General features: G+C 44.0%; 1 protein-coding gene across 4 annotated transcripts in view; it reads left to right on the top strand.

Annotated features, from left to right (window-relative positions):
* CCDC93 (CCC complex scaffolding subunit CCDC93) overlaps positions 1 to 26885 on the top strand; it is a 93688-nt gene that overhangs the window by 24495 nt on the left and 42308 nt on the right. Inside the window, exons 7-12 of one of the 4 annotated variants that reach the window (XM_086718446.1) lie at positions 5789 to 5889; positions 6742 to 6759; positions 13647 to 13683; positions 16761 to 16853; positions 17164 to 17211; positions 18086 to 18172. In XM_086718446.1, the coding sequence (XP_086574572.1) occupies positions 5789 to 5889; positions 6742 to 6759; positions 13647 to 13683; positions 16761 to 16853; positions 17164 to 17211; positions 18086 to 18172 (384 nt within the window). Of the gene's footprint in view, positions 1 to 5788; positions 5890 to 6741; positions 6760 to 13646; positions 13684 to 16760; positions 16854 to 17160; positions 17212 to 18085; positions 18173 to 26885 lie in introns of all 4 variants that reach the window. The other 3 variants (XM_086718445.1, XM_086718447.1, XM_025932921.2) reach the window with 3 other exon arrangements.

Consider the following 26885-nt stretch of genomic DNA (forward strand, 5'->3'; position numbering starts at 1 on the left):
AACATAATACCATATTCCCTCAACCAGCAGGCTTTGACGTATTCGTACTTAGCTATAACCTCTTTTTAATAAATAACTATTAAAGGGCCTGGGTGGCTCAGTCGGTTGATCTTCTGACTTCGGCTCAGGTCATGATTTCGCAGTTCCTGGGTTCAAGCCCCACATCAGGTTCTGTGCTGACAGCTCAGAGCCTGGGGCCTGTTTCAGATTCTGTGTCTCCCTCTCTCTCGGCCCCTCCCTACTCACACTCTGTCTCTCTCTGTCTCAAAAATAAATAAACATTAAAAAAATAAAAAAATAACTATTAAAATATATTTTAATATTTTTCAAAATTTTTAGCTTATTTTTATCCTTAGCCATCCTTATAGGATGCATTTGTCCTTGGTTATGTAGCCCAAATCTTTTGCAATTGTCCTTGGTTATGTAGCCCAGCCATTTTTTTGTGCATGATTTTTTGTTTTAAAATAGCTTATTTATATTTTGTGCTGGTACCTTCATAATAATAATAGAAAATTAAGAAATGGGAAAAAATACAAAGACTAAGTCACCATGATATCACCATCCAGGGATAATTACTGACCTATATTCCAAGTAGGAAATATAAAATATGTATATCAATGGAGAGAATTAGAGTTCTCTAAAAATGGCGTTATATTTTACGTTCTGTTTTGGTTTTTGCTCAAGAATGTGTAATTTTGCTTAAGAATATGTTTGCATGCCAATAAATATACCTCCACATCATTTTTACTAGCTGTAGATTATTCATTGTGTGGTACTGATTTAACTAGCTTAGTTTGTATCTTTTTTTTTTCTTTTGGCCATTATATAGGACATTCTCATAGCTAATTTTTTTCTTTTATCTTTATTAACCTAGGATACATTTCACGAAGTGGAATTGGGTCAAAGTTTATGCCTAAGGCTATTGTACCTCTTGGCAGATTGTCAGGCAGAAAGACTGCTGTGAACTTGAATTTCTGAGCTCATCACTTTGTGGTTCTCTCTCTTTGTCTTGGCCTCATTGTTCTTCTTCCTGGGGATTGTTCCCAGTTCTTTGGCTTTCCTCTTTGAGATGTGTTCCTTTTTGGCTTCTCCGTTCCTCCTTTAACTAGCTGCTTTCTAGAAGGCCTGCTGATGGTAATATTTTCAAAGCACGTAAAAAAACAAAACAATTGCCACCCAGGACAGGTTACCCCTTACCACCTTCTCTTTGTCATGTCATAACATAATCGCTCATTTGTCTCACTTCTTGTGCTCATGTGTGGCTTGCTTCCTCCTTTTCTGTGCTGTCAGCCTTCGTATTCCTGAAGTACCTGCTCTGTGCAGTGAGGTCTGTCCCTCTCTCTTAACCCTGAGTAAAGAGTACCGTGAATTTTTACCTGAAGTTCCAAGAAATGTTTACTATTCACTGAACATTTTTTGGTAATGTTTAGAATTTTGTTTGAGAAGAGAGGGAACGGGGGCGGGTGGGGGAGAAGACTCCAAGAGTTTCCAGTCTAGTTGAAAGAAAATGCTTTGCAGAACTTATCGGATCACCTAAGAGACCATGTCATTTGAAGTAACTACTCCCACGTGTTGAGTTCTACCACAGGAGATGCTGTGAGGAAGGCCTTTCCATTCAGCACGTACAATATAAATGTGGCAACATACGTAAAACAGTATTAGTACATTTTATTAATATATATTCATACGTAGGTTACAAATGTATATCTTAGCCCTTACTGTGTGTCAGATACTATTAAATAATTAAACCTCCCAATAACTCTACTTATACCTTTTTTACAGATGAAAAATTACATAGGTTAAAGTAACTTGCCCCAAGTCAGACGGGTGGTAAGTTATGGGGTTAGGGCTAAAACCTTGCTTGTGCATGTATTCACTCACTGTGTGCCAGACCACACCGTAGGAGAAGAGGTAAAAGCAGTGATGTTCCACCAGGAAAGGGTTTAAGGGAATTTGGGGTCTCATCGAGGAAAACGATATGACCGTAAGGGGGCAGCAGCACAAATAAGCTTTATTTGAGTGATGCTTTGACAGGTTTGCTTGTAGGAGAGGGCAGTCCCTCACAGCGAGCCACTGTCCAGAGTTTTAGGCTCCAGGGCTGCATCTAGAAGGGGAAGGGAGCAAGGGAACTCCCCGGGGGATCCTGGAGATTATCTGTGTGCCTTGGCGATGTCACTCAGCACAGGGAATATCTGCATCAGAGATCTCTGAAGGGCAGCAGTGATTTGGGGTCTTTACAGTTCCAGGGCCTATCCAATCTGTGGTTAGCAAATGCAGTTTTATGGAGTATGCAACATAGGCTGTCAGTGGCTAAAAATCTGCTCGTCTGGGCCGTGTTTAAAAGAACGGGATGCGTGAAAATTTCAGTTTGGCACTGGCACACTCCTGATCCAGTCGGCCTCGGCCTGCTGTGAGGAACACGAACCTAAGAACCAACATGCAGAAGCTGCGTTTGGCTCCTTTATTTAGTGCAGTGACCTTAGTCTTACCCAGCAAATTATATTGTTTGGTTCAAGGAGCCCTGAGGTGGGATGTGTGCTGGTCCCCAAGGAGCAGAGCAGAGCTCAAGTGAAAGAGAATAGAAAAGGAACAGAGTCTGGAGAAGACTCCACCTCCCCAGCTAACTTTCCTCCCTGCAGACATGTTTCTCTCCAGAAATGGTCGCCATCCATTTGTCTCCCATTTCCTTCACCCAGTACCCAGGGGTTTTGTTCTGTCTGTTATTTTATTAACATGAGAATGAAAAAAAAAAAATATTTGTCCCAGTTACAATAACTTTTTCTTACAGGATCTTTTAGGACATTGCCCTTGATGGTGGAGACCTCTGTGGAGCCCCGTTAGGCAGAACCAGAGTTAGTCTGTGGGGCTCCTGGGCTGAGGTGTATCTGTGAGAGTTGGTCTGGGCTGGTGAGCCCTGAGATGATGTGTTCAGGTCAATAGACCCAAAACAGGAGGATGTCACTTCCTACTGGCCTGGGTGTGGCCCCCACTGGAACTGTTGACCATAGACGTTGGTGGGGGTGTCTCGCTGCCTGCTCGGTATTCCATAAAGGAGGTACCTGCCGTAACTGAGGGGGCAGTGATCAGGCCTTTGCTCCAGACACTGCCCCGGTGTTGTGCTCTTCCACTTCCCTTCCCGGCCTTTTGGAGATGACTCGGGAGTTACTTCACCCAGTGACTTACAGCCAAACCCGTAAGGTAGAAATATGTGACTCTCACAGGACAAGAGTTCTCTGCTTTACAAAAGAGTCACTTTAATATTTTAACCCGGCTCATGTGTCCTTTAGCACAGAGAACAAGGGACTGTCCAAGAGCTATTAGTTCAGTCCTCATTTTGCAGATATGGAAACAGGCCCATTGAAGGAAATCCCCAAGGTCACAGAGCCAGTTAGTGGCAGAGACCACGCTAGACATCAGTGTTCCTGACTCCCTGTTGCTTTAAAGGGTGACTTAGCAATAGCTCTCTATAGTTGCCCTGAAATTTAGGTCGTTGTCACTTAAGCAAACCACGTAATGACCTGTGTGGCAGCCTCAGGTGTATGATGGTGTCATGAGAGGACTCATTTGAGATGGCTGGAGGGTGGCAGGAATGCCCACCAGAAGCAAGTCAGTGCACTGGAAAATTCCTGGGACCAGCAGCCAGGGGACCTAGTACTGTCTCAGAGATCCTGGACAAATTATCTAATCTCTGCTTCTTCAGTAGGAAAGTGAGGGTAATGGCATCTGCCTTGCCTCCACCTCTTAGTGTAGTTATGAAATGCAAGAGGTGAGCGGTATATGACATGGTGCTTTTAAGTAGAAGGAATAATTATGCAAAGGCCAACATTGTCACTGTTTGGCAGAATAAAAGGTCCTTGTAGCTGTTGGTTTCGGTATGCTATTGTTTTGGAGTCAGCCCTTTTTTTAGAAGAATCCAATTTCCTGTCTTGGGTCCTTGACTCTATCAGTGGTAACTAAGGAAGATAGCAGTTAAGCTCAATTATATAGTACTGCTATAATAGTAGAGCTCAGTGAGAATTAAATCATGGGCAGTAACTGACGTCATGTGGGTTCATTATATTTTGCATTTCCCCATAAATCTGTTTTACATTATTCATAGCTTCCTATTCATGTCGACAGCAGGAGCAAACTAGGGATTATTTCTGGCAGCAAGTTATAAGAAAACCACTCCAGCATCATCCCAGACCCTATTTTGTTCCTTTTTTACAAAACTGTTAAGATTATATAGTATGTCTTACAAAAGAATGTTTCTCTGTGTGTTTGAAACTTCTCATAATAAAAAGTACAGTACTAAAGTTAACCAGAAATATCAAGGGAGGAACGACTCTAATTGGAATAAAAATGCCACTCTATGAAGCAGCCTGCTAGTAATGCTTGTCCTAGTGATGTCCAGGTCGAGGATACTGATGATGAGGTCTGGTGGTGGAGGAGAAAAAATCCAGGGACAAACGACTGGAATACCTTCCTTGGCATAAATATTCACCTGCTTGCATTCAGAGGCCTGAGCATATTTTAAGATATGATTTGGCTGCCAGCTTGGCAGTCAAGGAGGACATTCACCTGGGGCAAAACGCTAAACCAGGTGGAGGTAAAGACCTGCATTAATTGAGCACCTACTACATACCACGTACTTTGCTTAGGAGGCATATATGTACATATGTGTAGTTTCAGGATGTGTCCTACACAAAATAGATCTATGTTTGCTTCCACATTTGTACAAGTCAGTGAAAGTTGATAGAGCATTTTATTTTTTTTATACACTTTTTGAGGATAAACCTCAACACGTTTGTAAAGAAGATATGTATTGCTGAAGGGTTTATATCTACTCCTCTGCTATTTTAGAGTCTAAGAATTGAAATCTCCTTGACCACTTGAGGAATTTGTTTAAAGGATTCTGGGTTAACATACACACCTGTGATTGTTGAACTGGTTTGTGGCTCGGGTGGTGAAAAGGTCTGGATACGCAGTGACTAGAAAATTTGTGTTTTTGTTTTGTTTTGTTTCTGGAAAATTTTGTTAAGGAATAAAATAGATCTGAATAGAGAGATAAACCTTGCTTCTCAAGGCAAGATTCAATATTATAAATATGTCAGTTCTTTCCAAAATAATCTGTAGATTTGTTGTGATTCTGATCAAAACTCAGCTGCTTTTTATTACAAACTTGACAAGTTGTTACTAGAATTCATTTGGAAGAGAAAAAGTGTAAGAATAGCCGGGAAATTTGCAAAAGAACAGTGGAGACAGGATAAAGGTTCCTAAAGCAGGAGGAATAGAAGAGGGGAACACCGGTACATGGTATACATATGCATGCCATTCAGATCAGGGGAAGGCTAGACTATTAAACTGATGATGTTGGCATTCTTAATTTTCCATTCAGGAAAAAGACTTCTGAGTAGTTTAAAAGGCTAAATATAACCCATAGAAGTAACATACAAGAACTTTTTTTTTTTTTTGACAATCCCTGGTATAAGAAGTAAGATATAAAATGATTACGTTTGACCACATAAAGTATTAAAATGCCATAGGACAAAAGAAACCCACCAAGTGAAAACAAAGTTGAGGGGCAATATATTGAGTGGAAATACTTGCTACCTATGTGCACATCAAAGGAGCAGCCTCCTTGAGGGGTGGCCTCCCTGAGCGCCCCCGGCTCTCCTGCAGGAGAGGGGTATACTCGCCACGATGGGGAAAGACTAGCCTCCCTGACCGGCCGGGATGCACCCAGCGGCCAGTTCAGCAGGAGGGCCCTCTCACACTCAGTAAGTCCTCTGTCTCACCCACTCCTTAGGATGTTTACAAACCCCGTCGGAAATACAGACGCCAACAGGGAGCAGGAGAGCTGCTGGATGAAGAATCTCGAGTCCATGCTACGCTTTTGGAATATGGCAGGTAATAAAGGGGACCCAATCTGAAGTGTCTATTTTATAAAACCATTGAAAAGAAAAGCTGATTTGGATTGCTTCATTGAGATTAATTTGGTTGGCTTTTACCTGATTGAGTTTACCGGTTTGGGTCCGAGATTTCCATCACCGGGGACTTTTTTCCCACGCTTCTGTGGGTAGCTTCCTGACGATGGTGGTGGAGGCCTTTTCTTTGCAGTGCCCCTCCGGAAATTTGCGTGTAACTGTGTGCCCTGTCTCTGCCCTCCTCAGAGTTGGGGGGCTGGCGGTATTTGCAGAGGCTGGGGGTGGGCCACCCGTCATACCCCTGCCATTTGTTACAATCTTTAGGTAAGCTAAAGAATCGAACGGTTACAGTGGTTTTACTCGAAGGGTTAGAATAATAGTTTTGGTTTCCTGTGAGGAATTGTCCTGAGCAGGAAGATGAAGAATTTAGAAGTATTTTGTCACTTCTTAATAATCTAATGTTTTACAAAACCAGTTATCTTGTGTCCTCATTTTTTTACTTAAAAACTCACAAAGAAGGGGCGCCTGGGTGGCACAGTCGGTTAGGCGTCCGACTTCAGCCAGGTCACGATCTCGCAGTCCGTGAGTTTGAGCCCCGCATCAGGCTCTGGGCTGATGGCTCGGAGCCTGGAGCCTGTTTCCGATTCTGTGTCTCCCTCTCTCTCTGCCCCTCCCCCGTTCATGCTCTGTCTCTCTCTGTCCCAAAAATAAATAAACGTTGAAAAAAAAAAAAATTAAAAAAAAAAAAAAACTCACAAAGAAGCGCTCTCCTCGGTGAGTTTCTTGGTTGACCTTGGGTATTAACCTTCATTTATGTCCTGCGTTTTCTACTTAGGGTAGCTGACTCCTTGACGTGAGTATGTCGCCTTGTGCTTCCTTTCTTTGCCCTGGGAGTGGTTGCCGTGTGCTGCTCTGCCTGCTAACCCAGCCGGCTCTGCCTCGAGCACCTCTCTGAGTGAACATCGGTCTCATGGCCGCCCCCTCTGGAGGGGCAGTGCTCCAGTACTAGTGCTGGAGAGAATGAGAAGGAAAGTAGGCTTCGTTGGTTTATAGACACTCCACCTTCCAAGTGGAAAAACACTTCAGAAAAGCTTGCCACGCTTCTTTCCCTCTTTGTTGTTGAGGGGATGGTGTGGTGTCCGGTCCCTCTTCCTAAGGATGGAAGCCGGTCCCTTCCATTCCAAGGGAGGTGTTGTTCTGGCCCTAAGCCGGGTGTGCCAGCCGCTCCACGGCTCACCAGTTGCTGCTGTGAATTGAATTCCTCTTCTGAGTCAGGCACCACCAGACCATCCACATACTTTGTAGGGCCCAGTATAAAATGAAAATGCAAGGCCCCTTGTTAATTAATCATTATTGATAAGGCTTAATTATTAAGAATTTCAAGACAGCAGCAACAACCAGGTGTGGGGCCCTTTCAGAGTTTTGGGCCCTAAGCAACTGGCAGGTCGCAGGCCCCAGGCACTGTGATGGGGTTTTGCAGCCACGCCCCAGTGTAGGTAGGCATGTGAGTCTGGGGGAGCCAGAGCTGGAGAGACCACCTCCCTGGGTATCACATGTTCCAGAGCCAAAGAATACTCAGAAGAATGTTGTGGTTTTCATGGTTTCTGTTGTTGATACCTTCATGTTTTCCATTGTCATGGATGCTCCAAACGTTCCTGGGCGTGTAAAGGAGTCAGGGATTCAGTAAACTGTCCACCTCACCGCGACCAGGCTGACGACATTTCACCATTTTGTTTTGAAAATCCCAGTTTTAAACTGGCTCTTTTGCATGTGTTGTAGAGGGTAGTCATTCTTATCATATGATGGCTGGGCAACTTCAGGACATCCCTGCCCAGAGTCTGGCGGGGCTTTCTTTAGGGAAGGGAGCAATCCACAGGTTTTCTTTGTGACTCTCCTCAAACTTGGAGTAAGAAAGTGCAGAGTGTGTCCCTATCAATCTTAATTCCTGTCGGTGGAGTTAGACTGACTTCTGTGTTCTAAGCTTAGGGTAGGTATTTGATGAAGGATTTATTATTTTTTTTTTTTTTTTAGGAGAAGGATGGTTTTGCTTTCTTTTTAGCTTTCCTGATGAGGAGAGGGTGAGTTCGTGAGAGGTGGGGAAGTGGGTACTTAGGACATTTTGATGGTTTAGTTAGCTCAGTTTTCTCTTTTGAGAATGGGAAAGACAGCATTCAGAAAATTTAAACAATAACTTGCCCAAAGTCCACTGTTAACTACTATTAACAACTATTAAGAGCCTCACACTGGGACTTGAACTCAGGTGTTGTTGGGACTCCAAAAGCGTGCCATTGTCGTTATCTACAAATACTGTTTGAACCTCCAGGGGAAGTTTGGCTCCTGGTTTTAGAAAGACAAGCCCAGTCTTTGTTGTTTGGTCTGACACTGAACAAAGAGAGTGCTTATTAAAACTGATGGGGCAAACTGGAAAAAACTTAAAGCCCCAGCAAGTGTGCATTTCATGCCCCCTCCTTGGGAAGGCCCTCCCCTCCTTTCTGGCTATCAGACTTTTTCCTCGGGGGTTCTGTCAGTACCATCCCCTCCATGGAGGTCTGGCCCATTAAATGAGGATTACGTTAAGAATATAAATGTGAAGAGCTTTGGATAGTTTGTCCTGTGTGGGAAACAGTAAATGTCGGTTGTTAGGCTCTGCCCTCATCATCCTCATCACCATAATCATCGTTAACAGCAGCAGTTTTCAGTTCTCAGATGCCCTTAAATATGACCCGTAGATCCAAACGCGGCTCTCCTTTCAGCTTTCCTTGTTCCTGTGTGCTCTGTACCCCACCACGAGCCCTCACCCAAGCCTGAGAAGTCTTGCACACTCTCCCTTCCCTTCCCCAGTCAGGCAAGGCCGGGCCTTCACTGGTCCTGGGACTCACTCACCTCTATCCTGTCTCTCCCTTGAGTATCAACATCGTGGCACCCCTTAATTGCTCATCCCCACCTGGGAATCTGAACCCCCATCTCTTGTCAGTGCCTCTAGTTTCCTCATTATCTCACCTTTTGAAAAGAGGGAAAGTATTTTGACTCCTGGAGTTAGAAGGTCTGAAACTCTTTGGGGTTGAAGATTACTCATTAGCTTGGGCCCACAGTGGCTTGGAGGTCAACATTCCAGCTGCTTCCACCTTTTTTTAACTCTCAGTCACTAAAATGAAGTTGAACTTTGAGCCTGGTCATCCATGCTGAAGGCCTTAAGGATGGTGTGTGCCTGTTAAAAACATGTTTGGATAGGTTTGTTTAAATGTTATGGCTTTGGAAAAACAAGACTCGTGGTTTTGACTTTACACTTAAAATTGTAAGTCTATAATATTTCAATTTTATTATGGGTCCAATCAGCTTTTAGGAGCTAAATTAAAACACCTAACCATGCTTTAAAACTGCCACTGTGGGGAAATGCATTTTATGTGCGGTATATTTGACTTTGTTTAAAAAAAAAACAAAATTCAGCGGAGTACATTTGAAGATCTAATTGGCTTTATTAAGTGACTCATGAATCCGGCAGCCTGCCATCTAGCAAGTAGAGATGAGCTCCCAAGAGCTGTACAAAATGGAAGGTTTTTATAGGAAGGAAGGTAAGGCAAGAAGTTATTAGCAATCCTTAGAAAGAAAGGATTGTTTCAGGCAAGGTCACCTTCCTTTAGGGGGAAAGGAGGGAATCTTATTAAGTGGATTACCTCATCTTCTTCTGGAAGATGGGGAGAGTCCATATGACAGATTACCTCTTTGGTGCTGACCAGAAGATTCCAGACTGATTGGGTTAAAATTCCACTCCTAGAGAGGTTGAAGCTGCAGTTAAGTCTTGGTTTGTTCACAGGGGTGAGGGATTCCACCTTGGGCCCATGGCTCTCTTTTTAACAACTTGCAAGTGGAATTTGGAAGCACTACCACTAGAATACTGGTGTTGGCTTATTCCACACCATTTGAGGCCTAATTTTAGTTGCTTTGAATTATTCCGTACTTAGTAAAGGAAATATGGCATGTCTCTCCCAACCTGTTTGGATCCTCTGTGATGGTAAGGCCTGTGACCGCTCGTAGTTAAGCAGATACCTGTGAAATGAACAAAGAACAGGGCCCACAGCCCTTAGTATTTAGAGCTTTTTTATGCCCTTGTTTTATTTCACATAGTTTGGTACCTGTCTTAATTTGCCCTGGGGCAGTTGTTTTTGAAGGTTAGTTTGTTTTCTAGAACTGTGATGTCCAGTATGGTAGCTATTAGCCATATGTGGCTATTGTGTACTTGAAATATGACTAATGTGATTCAAGAACAGAATTTTAATTTTAATTAAGTAGCACTGAAAGACTCAGGCTTGATTTAGTTATTGGAAAAAGTTCAAGTTTGTTTGGAATAACCTGAATGTGTGAACCTACTCATTTAAAGTTATATATTTAGCTCTCATTATATTTTTTTCAGACTATGCTGTTCTAGAAGGTGTACATCCTTGATGTTAAAGATCAAGTGTAAGGTGTAGGGTGTGAGGAAGTCAAGTGGGTGAAAAGAGACCAGAGCTCTGTTGGTGCTGACAGTGTAAGACATCAGCAGGGCTGGTTGGTCAGAGCTAACAGAGGGAAAGGCAGAAACAAATTGAAGCATGTGGCAGCACAGATCAGACTGACACTTGTGAGGCAAGGGCAGGGCAGACAGGGTAAGAGGAGAGGGAGGTGGGAGGAGAGAGCAGCATACCTAGGAAAGATAAAAGAGAAGTAAATGCTTTGTAGAAATAAGTTGAAGCATCCCGTTGTTCTTTTTGAGGGGTGATAGGCCATAAAGGGATACCATGTTCTCTTGGTGAAGCTCAAGCAACATGGAAGTCTCCCAGAGACCTCTCAACCAGTGAACATAATGAGACAGGAATTAATAGGCATCTGGGGACAGCTTTTGTCATGGAAGCAGTGTCACCATGTCACACAGAGAAGGAGGGCTTTAGAAAAATCAGCCAGACTCTTCATTCAGCATACATTTCTTGAGTACCTACTGTGTGCCAGGAGCTGTCCTAGGTGCTGAGGATACAAAAGCTGATGGAGCTGTCTGTGAACATTCATAGCAGCACTGTTCACGAAAAAGTGGAAACAACCCAATTGTCCATCAGCCGAGGAATAGATAAGCAAAGTGTGGTTTATCCATATAAAGGGATATTACCTAGTCATAAAAAGCAGTGAAGTACTGATTCATACTGTAGTATGGATGGACTTTGAAAACATACTAAGTGAAGAAGCCAGTCACAAAGGGCCGCATAAAATTCAGTTTATAGGATATGTCCAGAATAGGCAAATCCGTAGAGATGGAAAATCAGTAAGTGGTAGCCAGGGGCTGGAGAGGGGAATTGGGACTAACTGCTAATAGATACAGAGTTTCTTTTTGAAGTGATGGGACTGTTCTGGAATTTGATAGTGGTGATGGTTGTACAAAGAGTGAATCTACTGAAAATCACTGAAGTATATAGTATCAAATGATAAATTTTATGTTATACAAGTCATATCTCAATTTAAAAAATTATTTTAAAAAAGCGAGCGAAGCACTCTTGTTGAAGGAGTTCAACAGAGTTATAGGATTAGACATAACTATCGCACACTGTGAGATGAGCACGTTGATGGTGTAAACACAGAAGTGCATACCTGTGGGGCCTAACCTAGGCCTTTGGGTGGTCAGAAAGGCCTTCCCACAGCCTCTGTCTTTATGAAGGAGTAGAAGGAGCCTAGAAATCCAGTCTCCCACATTTAGTTGTTTACTGCTTTCATTTGGAAAATCCATAGTTTTCAGGGGCCTTAGATGAAGGCTGTCTGCCTAAGAGCATGTCTTCTGCCCTAAGGGTCTGCATGAACTAAAGGCCTGGAAAACGAAGGAACACCCATGGTGCAGGATTACTTCTAGGAGGGGGAAACTTTGGTGAGACCCTCTGTTGGCCGGGGTTCACTGGGTGAGAACCTAAACCCTCTGGCCAGTTTCAGCAGAAGAGGTTGACTACATGGATCCTTGGGAAGGTTTGAGAGGTGGGACCTAGGCCAAGCCAGGGTCACTCCCCAAGTAGCACATCAGAACTGGGCCTCCAAGGATGCTGCTTCTTGCCTCCACCACCAGGAAGCTAGCTAGTGGCCTGTGGGGTTAGGAAGCCAATACGACAGCTGCTGACAGAGAGACCACAACACTTCCGCCAAAATCAGAACACCACTGTGACAGCTGCTGGCCCCCAAGCAGGGTATCGGTGTGACCCACAGTCATACAACACATCCTTCATACCCTCCCTCTCTCCTCACGTAGCTGCTGCACGTTCAGATCTCCAGTAAGTGCACCTGACAGGTGGAGCCTACATAGCACTCCAGGCCCTAGGTGCACAGGAGTGTAGAAAATAGAGTCTTGTTTTCCAGCCTCTGCAGTACGGGAGGGTGCATAGATATCGTGAAACCAATTCACAGGATTTGCCATAAGGTCCTGTAGAGAGTGTGTGTGGATACTCAGAATTTAGCCTCAGTCTGCTGCACTTTGGGCCTACAGAGTTATGCCTAATGAGTGGGCACACTGTGCCCGGCCTGGACTCTTTCTTTGGTCTCTCCAGTTACATGACAACCTACTGCAAGACCAGGTGATGCTTTGGCTTCTTGATTTCTGCATTTTCCTTCGACTTATCTTTAGTTTATTTGTTCTACATTAGACATACTAAATGTAAAAGTGGCTCCCATGCCCTCTGGGAAATGGATGCACACGTGCATACAGGCAGTTGGACATGATTGTCTCTGGGAGGTGGAGGAACATGTACAGGTGTGGGATGGATTGGCCCAGGCAGAGTGTCCACGCGTGGGGGATGCTTTGGGGAGGAGGTAGCTCGAGAGCTGAGGTGCGGGGTGTGAATAGGAAAGGAAGAGAACAGCCCAGGATGTGCAGAGCTCTGTGTCAGGCAGTGGATGCCCAGGAGGGAAGAGGCCTGCCATTGACTCGTGTGGATGAGGCCACTGGAAGCCAGATAGGAGGTGGGAGGAAGAGCGGGAACACAGTGGGGCTGGAGGCCAGCGTACCGACCCAGTGACCAACACGTGGCATCAGCATGGTGTCAGTAAAGGTAGAGCAGGAGTCTTTGATTGGTTTCTCTTAAATGGCTGCGTGTAACTTTATTTCCTTTTAACCTATTCGGAAGGTAAGTGAGGTAGGGTGTTTTGCATAATGCTTTTTGTCTTAGGTTGAATGGATTTTGCAGTGTTGCTTAACAGAAAAAAAAAAAAAAAGAGCCTAAAAATAAACTAATTTAAACTAAATTGCATTTTTGAGTTTCTTTGAATTTAAGGTTGCCTGAAGTGAACGCATAACACTGTTGACATCCTGCTTGGACTATGTTTGACAATGAAAAATGGGCTGGACCCCAGATTCTGAATGTAGCCATTAGAGAGCATGCTTAGCCCAAGCAAACACACTCCCGTTTGTTTGTACAGAAAGTTTTAAGGCTTTTAGTTTAAACCGTGGATCTGAAATGCAGCTCCTGGTTCAAAGAGTAATGGTTGCACTTAAAGAGAATACTGTACCCTCTGAGAGTTGCCATTGGTAGTATTCACATGACAAACAGAGTGGCTGGCCCTTTGTTCAAGAACAGTGGAACATGTTTCTGGTTCAGGCACTTAAAACATTTTCTCCAGTTATTATATGGCCTAAATTTTCTTTGGTACTTTGCGTATAAAACTCCAACCAAAATGCATTTGACCAAATTTGTGTGACTTTTGAATAGTAATTGAACTCCCCTTTTTTGTGGCCTGCAGGAGATATGGATTTAGCCGCCAGAGCAAAACAGAGAAGGTAAGACAAGCATAGATAATGGGAGAGAACATTGGAGAGATGGAAGTGCCCCCCCCCCCCTTGTCTGTCTGACACTGACAGGCTGCCCGCCTAGCAAGAGTGGGATGTCCGTGCTCTGGTCGCTGGGCAGCCTGGCGCACGAGGGATGTACCAGCTGCCTTTGGCCACCGCACCTCCCTTGTATCTGCAGCCAGCCACCTTGGCAAGTCGGGGAGCTGAGGCAGCAGCCTCATCGCAGGGCTCAAAGTGAGAGGTGACTGGAAGTCATGGCCCCGGGGGCAATTCCGTGCACTCTGATAACTCCAAAAGTGTGACGATGAAGTCCATTCCCAGGGCCCTGAGCACTCCCCATCTGATGAGAGAGACCCTAGACAGATGTGAACAGGATGTTCGCAGTGAGCTAGAACACAGCCACATATTACAGGCCTGCCCTAAGACAACCTAGTACCTAGCGTGGAGAAATCAGGTAAGTCAAGAGGGGATTTCTAACTTCACAAAGCAGTCTCAAAACTTTCTCTTAATTCAGATATTTCCTGATGATCTTCAGTTGTTGGCTGCAGGGCTGTCATGTCAGTCTTACAGTGCCAAACCTTTACTGTGTTTCAGGCCCTTTGTTCAGGGCTCTGCGTGTATTTGTTTCACTTACTTCCCTGAACATCTCTATGAGGAAGATGCTTGCTACCTTTTTTCAGAAAAGCTGAGGTCAGAAAGCTGAGGCCCAGAGAGGCTCCCTGATTTGTCCAGGATCACGCAAGCTCCTAATTTGCCACAATAAGAATCTGAACCCAGGTCTGTGTGACATCAAAGTCTCTGCCCTTAATCACTCTTTTAAATAAAGCACTAACTAATGTTGTCAGTGGCCTCTTAAAAAGCAGAGTCCTGTAGTTCAAGATCTACTGATACCATTTTTTTCCTCATTCCCCATCAGACACCCAGATAGTCTTGCATGGGACACTTACTCCCTCAGCTCTGTTCTCCTGCCACCCCTGCCTCTGTCCAGAACCCCATCCCTCAGTCCTTCCAGGAAGCCTTCCCTGGCTCCCAGCCTCCCTCTGCTTTATGTAGGAATTGTCTCAGTCAGCAGGGGGCCTGAATAGTGACCAGGAGCATGTGTTCTGAAGCCAAACTGGCTGGTTTCAAATCCCTCCACTGTGTGACTTTGGACAATGTACTTAATTGTCGTGCCTTAGTTCACAGCATCTACAAAATAAGGGCGGTAATCGTATTGCCTCACAGCATTGTTGTGAAGGCTGAAATGTAAAGGATATAAAATCACCCATCACAGAGATATCTATAAGCAATGGCTATTTTATCTGTAGCAGTAGTTCATTAGTAATCAGTCATGGACTGATTATGATGCCTTTTTGTTTGTTTTCTCATTATTTATTTTTTTTCACATTTTTGTTTTTATTCAACTCAACAGTCGTTTCCGCCGACGCTAGGTGTTTTCTGGAGTTGAGTAATGTCAGGTAGTGTCTGATATAGAATAAGAATTTGATGTGTACATTCGATATGATATGTAATTTAGTCTGAAAAAATTGTCTATGCGTATGGGTATTGGATGTATTAATTATGATTAGAAAAATCATGCAATGCCCGTTAAATAGTATTCACTTTGGGCTTGTCTTGTCCCCTATAGATACAGGTTTCTTCCAGTATCATAAAGCAGAGCATATGTATGAAGCCTTTTATAAGCTAAAATGGAGTAAAGCAAAGAAGCAGTTGCCACTCATTTATATGAAAAAAATTTGAGTGTTCCTACACCTAAAAAAAAATAACCTCTCGTAGGCTTCTCTGATACTGTGGAACACACCTCGCTAACAGGTACACAAAATAAATTGAGATGAAGCACAGATGTTCAGATACAGTTCTGAGCTCTGGCAGCTTGATGCTGAGATGCCGAGAGTCAGTCCCAGGGCGGGAGCTCGGTGGGCCTCACTCACTGCCCAGGGCACACGCTGCCTCCATAATGAATGGCTCACTGCTAAACCAGCCCCGAAAACTGGTTTCACTTCCACCTTTTTTTGTAAAAGTGAAAATCCTTTTCAGATTTCTTTTGGTTAGCAACAACAGGTACTCACGTAGGTCTTCTGTGAAAGCAAAGTGGCCTGATGTGAACTTTGAAAAGCAGGGGATACGTGTGTAGATATACCTGTATAGGAGCCCACGGTGCTCCCTGGGGTCAATTATGGACATGTCGTAGAAAAAGCATCCTAGCACTGGGATGGTCTGAGAAGGGTGTCTGAGACCAGTTCTCTTTTTCCACCCTAGAAGACCCTGATATCCAGAGAAGGTAAGCCTGAGGTCACCCAGCTGATGGGTGGCAGAGATGGTATTAAAACAGGGCACTCTAGACTTCCAGCCCATGTTTGAGGAACAGCATCTAATCCGGGTGTCTTGAGTGTGGTACATTTAGAGCCTGAGGCTGGGTCCGGAGCATGAAGCTTAATCACCAAGCAAAGCAGTTTAGATTTTTATCCTTCACACAAGAGGTTTTTAAACTTCGTTGACTGCTTCTTGGCAGTAAGAATCCTGTTTTTCATCGTGATTTCAGTACCCACGCGCAGACACCTCAAAAACAAAAGCTTCCCTTTTGTTAACAAAAGTTAACCCTTTACTACATGTAAAACACTCTGATATGTCCTGTTCTATTATTTTTGTTCAATTTATATAGATGCTGGTCATACCTGCTAAATTACTTTCATATCCCACTGATGGGTCTCAACTGGCAGTTTGAAAAAAGCACTCTGTTTGGCAGTGATTTACTCTCGAAGGCATTAAAGTAGGGGAGAGACCCTGTCAAAGTATAAGGCTGGCAAATGTGTACGACCTGATAGGAATTTAATCAGCAAGCAGTTCAGAAATGGATATAGGCATTGGCCAAGGCCTGGAGCTCAGCCTGCTCGGTCTGTATTTGAAATGGAAGCTCAGGTCTGTGGATTTTCCACTTGTCAGGGACTGCTACACCTTTCCAGATGCGTGTGCTTTCTTTCCCAGACTCGTGCCTTGCATTGTTGTCCTTTCTCTGCTGAGTCTTCATCTCGAGTGCTCAGCTACTTTTGCATCTTCACTTCCAGGCCGAGGACAAGAAAACGACACTCCCTGCGGGGCTCTCGGCTGCAGAAAGAGCCGATGCTCAGGAAGAAGATGAGCTTCAAGCTGCGGAAGAGGTGTGCAGCCCACATGAGTCCCCTGAGGCTTCTGTTTAAATCATCTGGGGAGAAATTTCCCTTTCATCCCCAGCTTTGCAAAATGGCCAGCTGCCTCCCTCAGTCACCTGCTGTTAGCTGGCCTGTCACACCCTTTCCAGTTTCCTTTTCTCACCCCCCTCCTCTCCTGCCCCTGCCCCGTAAGGCTCACTATAACAGATCACGTAAAACAAGCCTTGGATTGTGGCGCAGAGATCTGTTTAGACATGTTGTGGAAGTCTTATGCAGTCGGGTCCACTCACTGCTACTTCTCCCACTCCTCTTTCAGCAGCGAATTCAGTCACTGATGACCAAGATGACCGCCATGGCGAATGAAGAGGTGAGGGGAGACTGTGTGGGGACGGCGCAGTGTGGAGGTGGGGACTTGGAACTGCCCTGCGCTGTTCTGTGGGGCCTCCTTACAGAGGGACCACCTTTAAGAGAACCCTGTGTTTTCAGCACTCAGTGCTTCCTGTTTCCTTGAGATCTTTCTTTTAGGAAGCTTTTTACCAATACATAGTGTCGCTGTCCATGGGAACCTCTGTGGGGCTTGAAGGACCCTTGTGAGAGTGGAATGTCCCTGCTGAGACAGCATCCCAAGGGCTTCTGTCGAAGAGCCGTGGTTCAGCCCTGCCTCTCCATAACCAACCATTCCAGAAGAGCCCTTACTTTCTGTTTCCTTCCCACACCATCTAGGTAGAAAATAGAATACTGCATTTATAGTTGGTCTGCCCAGACCTCAAGGCCTGTCCAAAAGGTTTAACCAAGGGCTTTGAAAGGATCCTTCCTTTTTAGGCCAGGGAAGGCCTATGGCAGTAAAGAGATATTTGGGGAGTTCCGAGATTCCTCTTTCTTTCCCATTTGTACTTCTTTTTTCCCTGAGTCCTAAGCCCTCCAAGTTCCCTGTAGGCTCTGTCAGTGACCCATAGGAAGACACCTTGAGATGGGGTGTGTGAGGTAAGGAATGATTTTCCAGAGGTACCCGGGGACCAGGGAGAATCTGGCACAGTTGAATGACACAGGAGTTAGAGAGAGGGCTTAACATTTGTCCCGAGGATTGTTTTCTCCCTTCCTTGTTGATGAATGCCTAGACAAAAGCCAGAGTACTTTTCCCCCAGGGAATATTATCTGTTTTGGTATACTACTCAGAGCATTTTACAGTTCTGTGAAAGACAAGGCATGGCCTTACACACCCCCCATCCCTGTGATTGCAGAGCCGTCTCACCGCGAGCTCCGTGGGCCAGATCGTGGGACTCTGCTCCGCAGAGATCAAGCAGATTGTGTCCGAGTACGCGGAGAAGGTATGTGGGGGCCTGGCTGGCATCTTTGCCTCAGGTGATGCCTCAAGGATTTGTTCTCTGCCCCTACACCCTTTCGCAGCATTGATGGAGTCAAGTTGTAATTCATCAGCAACATTTGTCAAAAACATGCATGCCACGCAAAGCCAACAGCATCTGCCCGTTAGCTCAGTAAATTTTCCTCTGCAGTGCCTATTTTTCTATACATATAAAGAGAAAACCTGTCTCTCAGAGCGATTATCGCATCTGATAAATCGATGCCGGAGGTATAGCACAGGCATTTCTCCTCTACCAGGCTTCTTATAACTTGGGCCCAGTTTGGTGATTGGGTCGAGGAATAAGCTTTGCCGCTTAGGAGACAAACCCCATAACTCAACCAAGCCCAAGGCAAAATTTTTTGTTCCACTTTATTAAAAGTGTATAGAATGAACTAAAGCCTGAAAGTCATATTTCAGTGTTAGATTTTTTTCCCTCTCCTAAGAATGGGCAGCAGGACCTTGACTATTTCAGGGAGACAGTGATTAATCATTTTGCACATAACTGATTCTGGTCTGGCGGAGATGTAGTATCGGTAAAATCAGATTTACAGGGCATTGTTTCACATCCTTCGTTCCCCAGCCGTACTCCGTCTATCCCCCTAAACCGTTGATGTCTGTTGAAGCATCCAGCTTTGCTTTCCCTGTCTCAGGAGCCTTGACGACAAATTAGTTCTGCTCTGACCCGCTGTGCAATATTCTTCTCAAGTGATTGTGCACAGATGATGTAGTTGGGGAAGGGATGTCTCCCGAAACTGGGAGTTATTACCTACTGTAAACACAGCAGGTGGCCACCTCCCACCAAGTGAGGGGTCTTCTGAGCAGGACAGCCAATACAATGGCTTAGAATGTCTGGGGGTGGGATTCTCCTGTTTCCCCCACCCCCCCAAGTCAGTGCTTCTTTGCATGGGTTTTTAATGCAACTTTCATAGAAAGACTTTGTTGTAGATGTTGTTCGCTTTATTTGTTTGCTCTTGTTTTGTCAATGTCCTCCCACCAGAGACCACCAGGAACACAACTGTCACTGAACAGTTAGGTTTATTGCTGGTGGTAGTGAGGGAGACTGCTCACCAGTGGGGAACCAAATGGCATCTCAGTAAGGAGGCATTAGGAAAAACTTACTATGGAATTCGGGCTCACTTTAGCTGATTTGAGGAAGGACCAAGAAAGGACTTTGCTCTGTGTTGGATGTTTTAAGGAAGGGCAGTTCTATAAAGGAGTGTCTAAATAAATTGTATCAGTAAGATGGGAGAGATGAAAAAAATTCTAGAAAGGTGGGAACGAATCAAGGTTAAAGCTGTATGCTCCTATTAGCTGGTATAGGGGGATGTTTGGTCATGTTTGTGGTTTGAACAGTGATCAGGTTTTGTCCATGCTCAGACGTGATTACAGAGTGGTCGTGTTTTTACCTGTATCTGTAAGACCTTGTGTGATGTTGACACTCTTTGGAATTGTTTATGTGTAACACGAAGACCTAGTATGCACAGGCCGGCTCCCACACATCCAGGCTTTGCTGAGAGTGCCAGCTGGGCTCACAGATGCCAGAGGGTGCTTTTCTTTTCCTCTGTGTGTATATTCAGTTATCTATTCCAGCATAGCAGTATTACTACACAGGTTGTAGCTTAAAACAACACACATTCATTATCTCACAGTCACTGTGGGCTAGCAGTTGGGCACAGCTTAGCAGGGTTCTTTGTTTCAGACTCTCACAAGATTGCAGTGAAGGTGCTTCCCGGGGCTGCTGTCTCATCCAAAGCTCAACTGGGGCAGGATCTGCTTCTCAGCTCATGTGGTTGTTGGCAACATTCAGTTTCTTGCCACCTGTTGGCTGAGGTCCACAGCTCGTGCTGGCTGTCAGCTGGAGACTTCCCTCCATTCCTTGCCACGTGGCCTTCCCCAACATTGCCCCTTGTTTCATCAAAGCCAGCAAGGGGCAGCAGCTCCTCATGGGATAGACAGTACAGCTTTATGTAGCATAGCTATCTATATGCACTCACATACATCCCATCACCTTTGCTGTGTTCTCTTGGTTAGAAGCAAGTCACAGGTCCCACCCCCACCCAAGGGAGGAGATGACACAAAGGCCTGAACACCAGGAGGCAGACACCATGGGGCTGCTGTCAGGTTGTCCACCGCAGTATGTTTGTTCTTCACTGTAATCTTACTGCCATAAATTGGGCTGACACCAGGCACTGGCAATTTATCTAAAATCCATAGCCTTCCCTTCCCTTCAGGGTTTCAGTAATGAACCCCTCGGAAGTGGAGATAGGGTTGAGGGATGCCCAAAAGGGAAGCCATCAAGAGGTACTTGAAAGAAACCCAAATTAGGCTGTGAACAGGATGGATTTTTGCTTAGTGAGGAAAGGGGACAAGATAGTTTGGGGAGGAAGGAAGAGTGAAAATGATTTTGTGACCAGGGGATGAATTGAACAGCCTGCCTGGGACAAGTTGGAAAGTTGACAGGCATTGAGATATAAAAATGTGGTAAAACACATGTGCAGGCTTCTCTTTGTAAGGTTCACAAATTCTTATAACAGTGTAACGTGATAAATAACCCATGTGTTTCAAAGCAATTCCCTGAGGTATGTAACTCGATTTAATATGGTTCCTGTAGAGCAGCAGGGAAGAGGAATGTAAAAAAGCTCCCAGATATATAATTCATGAGTTCACGTAGGCTCTTGGCCAAGGAGCACCATCCCCCTCTTTATCCAAAGGGTAACACTCTTCTCAGAAGGTGCTAGATGAGACACCAGTGTTCTTTTTGGTGCGGATGTCTAATCTGTTCCCTGCATCTTGGCATTCACTTTTATAAGGAAGGAGAGTCTGTGACTGTGATTTGCAGGCAACTAAGAAGCCTGAATATCCAAAAACCACTCCCATTCCACTGTCCCCCACTAACCTGAGCCAGAAGAAAGGGAAGGAAGCTGAGCCAGGCAAGGCTGGGCCAGGGGAGGTGCCTGGTCCCTGAAAGGGTGGGAAGGGACTCTCCCTAATGCCACATACCTACCAACCTATATACCATTTCAACCACTTTAATACTTGACAGCCAGCTGAATCATTCCTTGGTCAGCATCTCCCTGAGCCAGAATCTTAGCACATTTTGTAAATCTAGATGCACAGATCTGTCTTGGGGAATCAGAAGAATCTTTCCTGAGTGTGCCAGGTACCTTGCATACCATTATCTCATTTAATTTGCAGCAAATCGTCTGCCTTCCTTCATCATTACACTCATTCACATGCAGTCGAAGCTATCTGTTTATGTGTATGTGGACCACCTTTTACTCTCTCTGTAACTTTGGGGCCTTGCCAAGAGCCTGGCAGTGTTGGTGCTCAATACATAAACATGTGATATATCCATTTTGCAGATGAAGATACTAAAGATCAGAGGTCTTAAGTAACTTGTCCAGTATCTTGCAGCTGGTAAATTCCAGATTTGCATACAGGACCATCTGACTTTGAAACCTGTCTCCTTGGCAAGGTGACGTGTTCATACGGGAAAGCGGGGAAGGCCTCCTTTGCCATCATCCTTAGTGTCTGCCTTCCAGGCTTTGCAATGACAGCCTCTTTAGCGTCTTTCCTCATCCAACTGCCTACCTGGAGCTAAGTAGAGAGAAGAGGCCAGATCATGTTGGGAACTAGCCACAGAAATAGGTAAACTGAAAATGGTGTGTATGTGTGCATTGTTTTTCATGCCATTGGAAAATAACATCCTAGCCAGAAGACTGTCAACTTCTCGATGAATTTTGGACCACCGAAGGACTTATTTGTGGAAGGATTTTTTTTTCCTTAATAGGTTTTGGAAATTTTCCTTTCCAACAATTAAGAAGTTCTGACACCAGGACACCTGGGTGGCTCAGTCCGGTTAAGCGTCTGACTATTCGTTTCGACTCAGGTCATGATCTCACGGTTTGTGAGTTTGAGCCCCACGTCACTGTCAGCACAGAGTCTGCTTGGGATATTCTCTCTCTCTCTCTCTCTGCCCCTCCCCTGCTCGTTTTCTCTGTCTCCCTCTCAAAAATAAATAAATAAACTTAAAAAAAAAAAAAAAAAGAAGTTCTGGCACCATTGCTTCTGACCTGTTGATTATGAGGACCATTCTCTATCTTGCACTTAATCCAAAGCCTAGGCTGTCTTGAAATGATATCTTTCAGGAGCACTTTGGGGAGCTCAGGTAATTAGAGCTGGTTGTAGCCAAAAAGAGGTAATGGCCAGAGCGTGGTCAGGGATGCACGTATAAAAACAGAAAGGAAAGAAAGTCTCTAGAGAATGCAGACAATCACATTTGATTAAATTTTGTCCCTTTCTACCATGACAATTTTTTAAACAGTTTTTTTTTTAATTTTAATTTTTTTTTGGAGGCTTGTGGTCATGGTTTCATTTTTTTTTATTATTTTTTTTACTGGTACATTGGGCTATGTATTTTTTATAAATAGAATTTATTGTCAAATTGGCCGACATACAATACCCAGTACTCATCCCAAAAGGTGCCCTTCTCAATGCCCATCACCCATTTTCCCCTCTCCCCTTCATCCGCCCTTAGTTTGTTCTCTGTATTTAGGAGTCTCTTGTGGTTTGCCTCCCTCCCTCTCTGTTTGTAACTATTTTTTCCCCTTCCCTTCCCCCATGGTATTCTGTTCAGTTTCTCAAGATCCACATATGATTTGAAGACATACAATATCTTTCTCTGACTGACTTATCTCACTCAGCATAATACCTTCCAGTTCTATCCACGTTGCTGCAAATGGCAGGATTTCATTCTTTCTCATTGCCAAGTAGTATTCCATTGAATATATAAACCACATCTTCTTTATCCATTCATCAGCTGATGGACATTTAGGCTCTTTCCATAATTTGGCTATTGTTGAAAGTGCTGCTATAAACATTGGGGTACGTATGCCCCTATGAATCAGCACTCCTGTATCCCTTGGATAAATTCCTAGTAGTGCTGTTACTGGGTCATAGGGTGGCTCTATTTTAATTTTTTGAGGAACCTCCACACTGTTTTCCAGAGCGGCTGCACCAGTTTGCATTCCCACCAACAGTGCAAGAGGGTTCCCATTTCTCCACATCCTCGCCAGCATCTGTTGTTTCCTGATTTGTTCAGTTTAGCCACTCTGACCAGTGTGAGGTGGTATCTCAGGGTGGCTTTGATTTGTATTGCCCTGATGAGTGACGTTGAGCCTCTTTTCATGTGTCTGTTGGCCATTTGGAGATATCTTCTTTGGAAAAGTGTCTATTCGTGTCTTCTGCCCATTTCTTCACTGGATTATTTTTTTTTTCGGGCGTTGAGTTTGGTAAGTTTTTTGGATACTAGCCCTTTATCTGATATGTCATTTGCAAATATTTTTTCCCATTCCATCAGTTGCCTTTTAGTTTTGTTGATTGTTTCCTTTGCAGTACAGAAGCTTTTTATCTTGATGACGTCCCAATAGTTCATTTTTGCTTTTAATTCCCTTGCCTTTGGAGACGTGTCGAGTAAGAAATAGCTGCGGCTGAGGTCAGAGAAGTTTTTTTCCTGCTTTCTCTTCTAGGTTTTTGATGGTTTCCTGTCTCACATTTAGGTCTGTCATCCATTTTGAGTTTATTTTTGTGTATGGTGTAAGAAAGTGGTCTAGTTTCATTCTTCTGCATGTTGTAGTCCAGTTATCCCCCCACCATTTGCTAAAGAGACTTTTTTCCATTGGATGTTCTTTCCTGCTTTGTCAAAGATTAGTTGGCCATATGTTGTGGGTCCAGTTTTATGTTCTCTGTTCTATTCCATTGGTCTATGCGTCTGTTTTTGTGCCAATACCATACTGTCTTGATGATTACAGCTTTGTAGAGGCTAAAGTCTGGGATTGTGATGCTTCCCGCTTTGGTTTTCTTCTTCAACATTACTTTGGCTCTTCAGGGTCTTTTTGTGGTTCCATACAAATTTGAGGATTGTTTGTTCTAGCTTTGAGAAGAATGCCAGTGCAATTTTGATTGGGATTGCAGTGAATGTGTAGATTGCTTTGGGTAGTATTGACATTTTAACAATGTTTATTCTTCCAATCCATGAGCTTGGAATGTTTTTCCTTTTCTTCGTGTCTTCTTCAATTTCCTTCATAAGCTTTCTATAGTTTTCAGCATATAGATCTTTTACATCTTTGGTTAGGTTTATTCCTAGGTATTTTATGGTTCTTGGTGTAATTGTAAATGGGATCAGTTTCTTTATTTCTCTTTCTGTTCTTTCATTATTGGTGTATAAAAATGCAACCTATTTCTGCACATTGATTTTGTACCCTGAGACTTTGCTGAATTCATGTATCAGTTCTAGCAGTCTTTTGGTGGAGTCTTTGGATTTTCCATGTAAAGGATCATGTCATCTGCAAGAAGTGAAAGTTTGACTTCTTCTTTGCCAATTTTGATGCCTTTTATTTCATTTTGTTGTCTGCTGATGCTAGGACTTCCAACACTATGTTAAACAACAGCAGTGAGAGTGGACATCCCTGTCGAGTTCCTGACCTTAAGGGGGAAACTCTCAGTTTTTCCCCACTGAGGATGATATTAGCTGTGGGCTTTTCATATATGGCTTTTATGATGTTTATGTATGTTCCTTCTATCCTGACTTTCTTAAGGGTTTTTTTATTAAGAAAGGATGTTGTATTTTGTCAAATGCTTTTTCTGCATCCATTGACAGGATCATATGGTTCTTATGTACCACGTTGATTGATTTGCAAATATTGAACCAGCCCTACAGCCAAGGAATGAATCCCACTTGATCATGGTGAATAATTCTTTTTATATGCTGTTGAATTTGATGTGCTAGTATCTTGTTGAGAATTTTTGCATCCATGTTCATCAGGGATATTGGCCTATAGTTCTCCTTTTTTGTGGGGTCTCTGTCTGGTTTAGGAATCAAGGTGATGCTGGCTTCATAGAATGAGTCCAGTAGTTTTCCTTCCATTTCTGTTTTTTGGAACAGCTTGAGAAGAATAGATATTAACTCTGCTTTAAATGTCTGGTAGAATTCTCCTGGGAAGCCATCTGGCCCAGGACTCTTATTTGTTGGCAGATTTTTGATAACTGATTCAATTTCTTCACTAGTTGTGGGTCTGTTCGAATTTTCTATTTCTTCCCATTTGAGTTTTGTCTACCGTGATAATTTTTATGCCACTTGTGATGCAACAAGCAAAGAAAACTTGTCTCTTAAGTTCTGCCACTCACTAACCTGGACAGTACGCTGTGTGGGAGCCTTTTGTTTGCAAGTGATAGGAACTGTGTCCAGAATGGTATAAACAAAAGGGAGCATTTATCAGCTGTCATAACTGGGAGGTCCATGAATGCAGGGCTCCTAGAGACTCAAACAGCCTTGTCTCATCTTTCTGCCTTTGTTTCACTCTGTCTCTCTCTGCATTGTCACCTGGTGGCTTCACCACAGACTGTCAGTCTTCTCACACCCACTGCACTTCTGTGTGTAAAGTCCTAAGGATGACCTCTGTTCGACATGGTTCTGGCCTTGATTGGCAGCCGTCTGGAATGAAGAAGAATGGTGATTGTGAATCCCCACAGGAACTGTTATGAACCAAAGGATGCTGGGCACACGCAGTGGCCGGCGCCTCCTAAGCCTTCGCTCCCGGTAGGACCGCAGAGAATTTGTCTAACTAAATTAGATGGGATTGACCCAGAAGAACCCATTGTTAATATGGCATCTGCCTTGTTGAGGTAGCTGCCTTCATGTTGTTATTTCTCTACGCTGGTTTTATATTTTCAGTTAGTGCTATTCCACTTAGCTTTTTAAAAGATTTACAAAGAAAAGTGGTATCATTTGGGGGATATTTTAAGTCTTCAGCTTGATTTCTTTTCTGCCGAGAACTGACAGAATTGAGCCCCTACATAGGATTATCTCTTCTTGCAGCAAACACCTGTTGTGCACGTACTGTGTCCCAGGCAGTGTCAGGTATGGGGGCAAGGACAGAGTTATGAGAAGATGTGGACGCTGCCTTGAGAAGCTCCTAGTTAGCAGTCAACCAACCCATAAAGAGAGAAATTGTAAAAGAATATAGCCTGGTGATCTCAAGTGGATGCCAGTTGTTGCTTGGTTTGTGTTGCCATTTGAAACATCAGTACACGCTCGAAGCAAATTGGTTGTTGGTATAGTTGATACTGAACTTTTTTTTCCTGGTAATAAATAGACAGAATGAGTGACTTTTTAAAACTATACCCAGTTGAGACAAAATGGAAAAGAATAGACTAAGGGGGCTGGGGACTGAGGAAAGATAGCACGCCCCAGGGGCCTTGCCAAGATTAGCAGGTCATGGGGACCTTAGCAACCAGGCAACCCTGACTACTTGTTGAAGAGTCAGGCCTGAACTAGAACTACCGTGGTTTCTGGTAAGTGTAGATTCAAATGTTTCTAATCCCGTCATCTGGCCCCTCCACAGAACAGCATTTTTTACCATCTTCTAGCAGCACTGGCATGTAGAGTTAGGGAACAAGTATGGTATAAGGAAAGAGTTGCCTGCCCTCTTGGGAAGCTCCTGCTGTGACCACAGACAGAAAAAAGTGTTTTTTTCTAGGGGTGGATTTTTATACCCCTTCCTTTTGGACTCCATTTCTTCACACAAGGTCACGAGTGTTTGACAAATCACATCCTACATCTGTAAACTTCTGGAGGGGCAAGATTTCATCTTTGATCCGTGTATCTCAGTTGCCTAACA

This window comes from Puma concolor, chromosome C1 (genome assembly GCF_028749965.1).
Source record: "Puma concolor isolate L17-30 chromosome C1, mPumCon1.1.hap2, whole genome shotgun sequence".
NCBI lineage: Eukaryota > Metazoa > Chordata > Mammalia > Carnivora > Felidae > Puma > Puma concolor.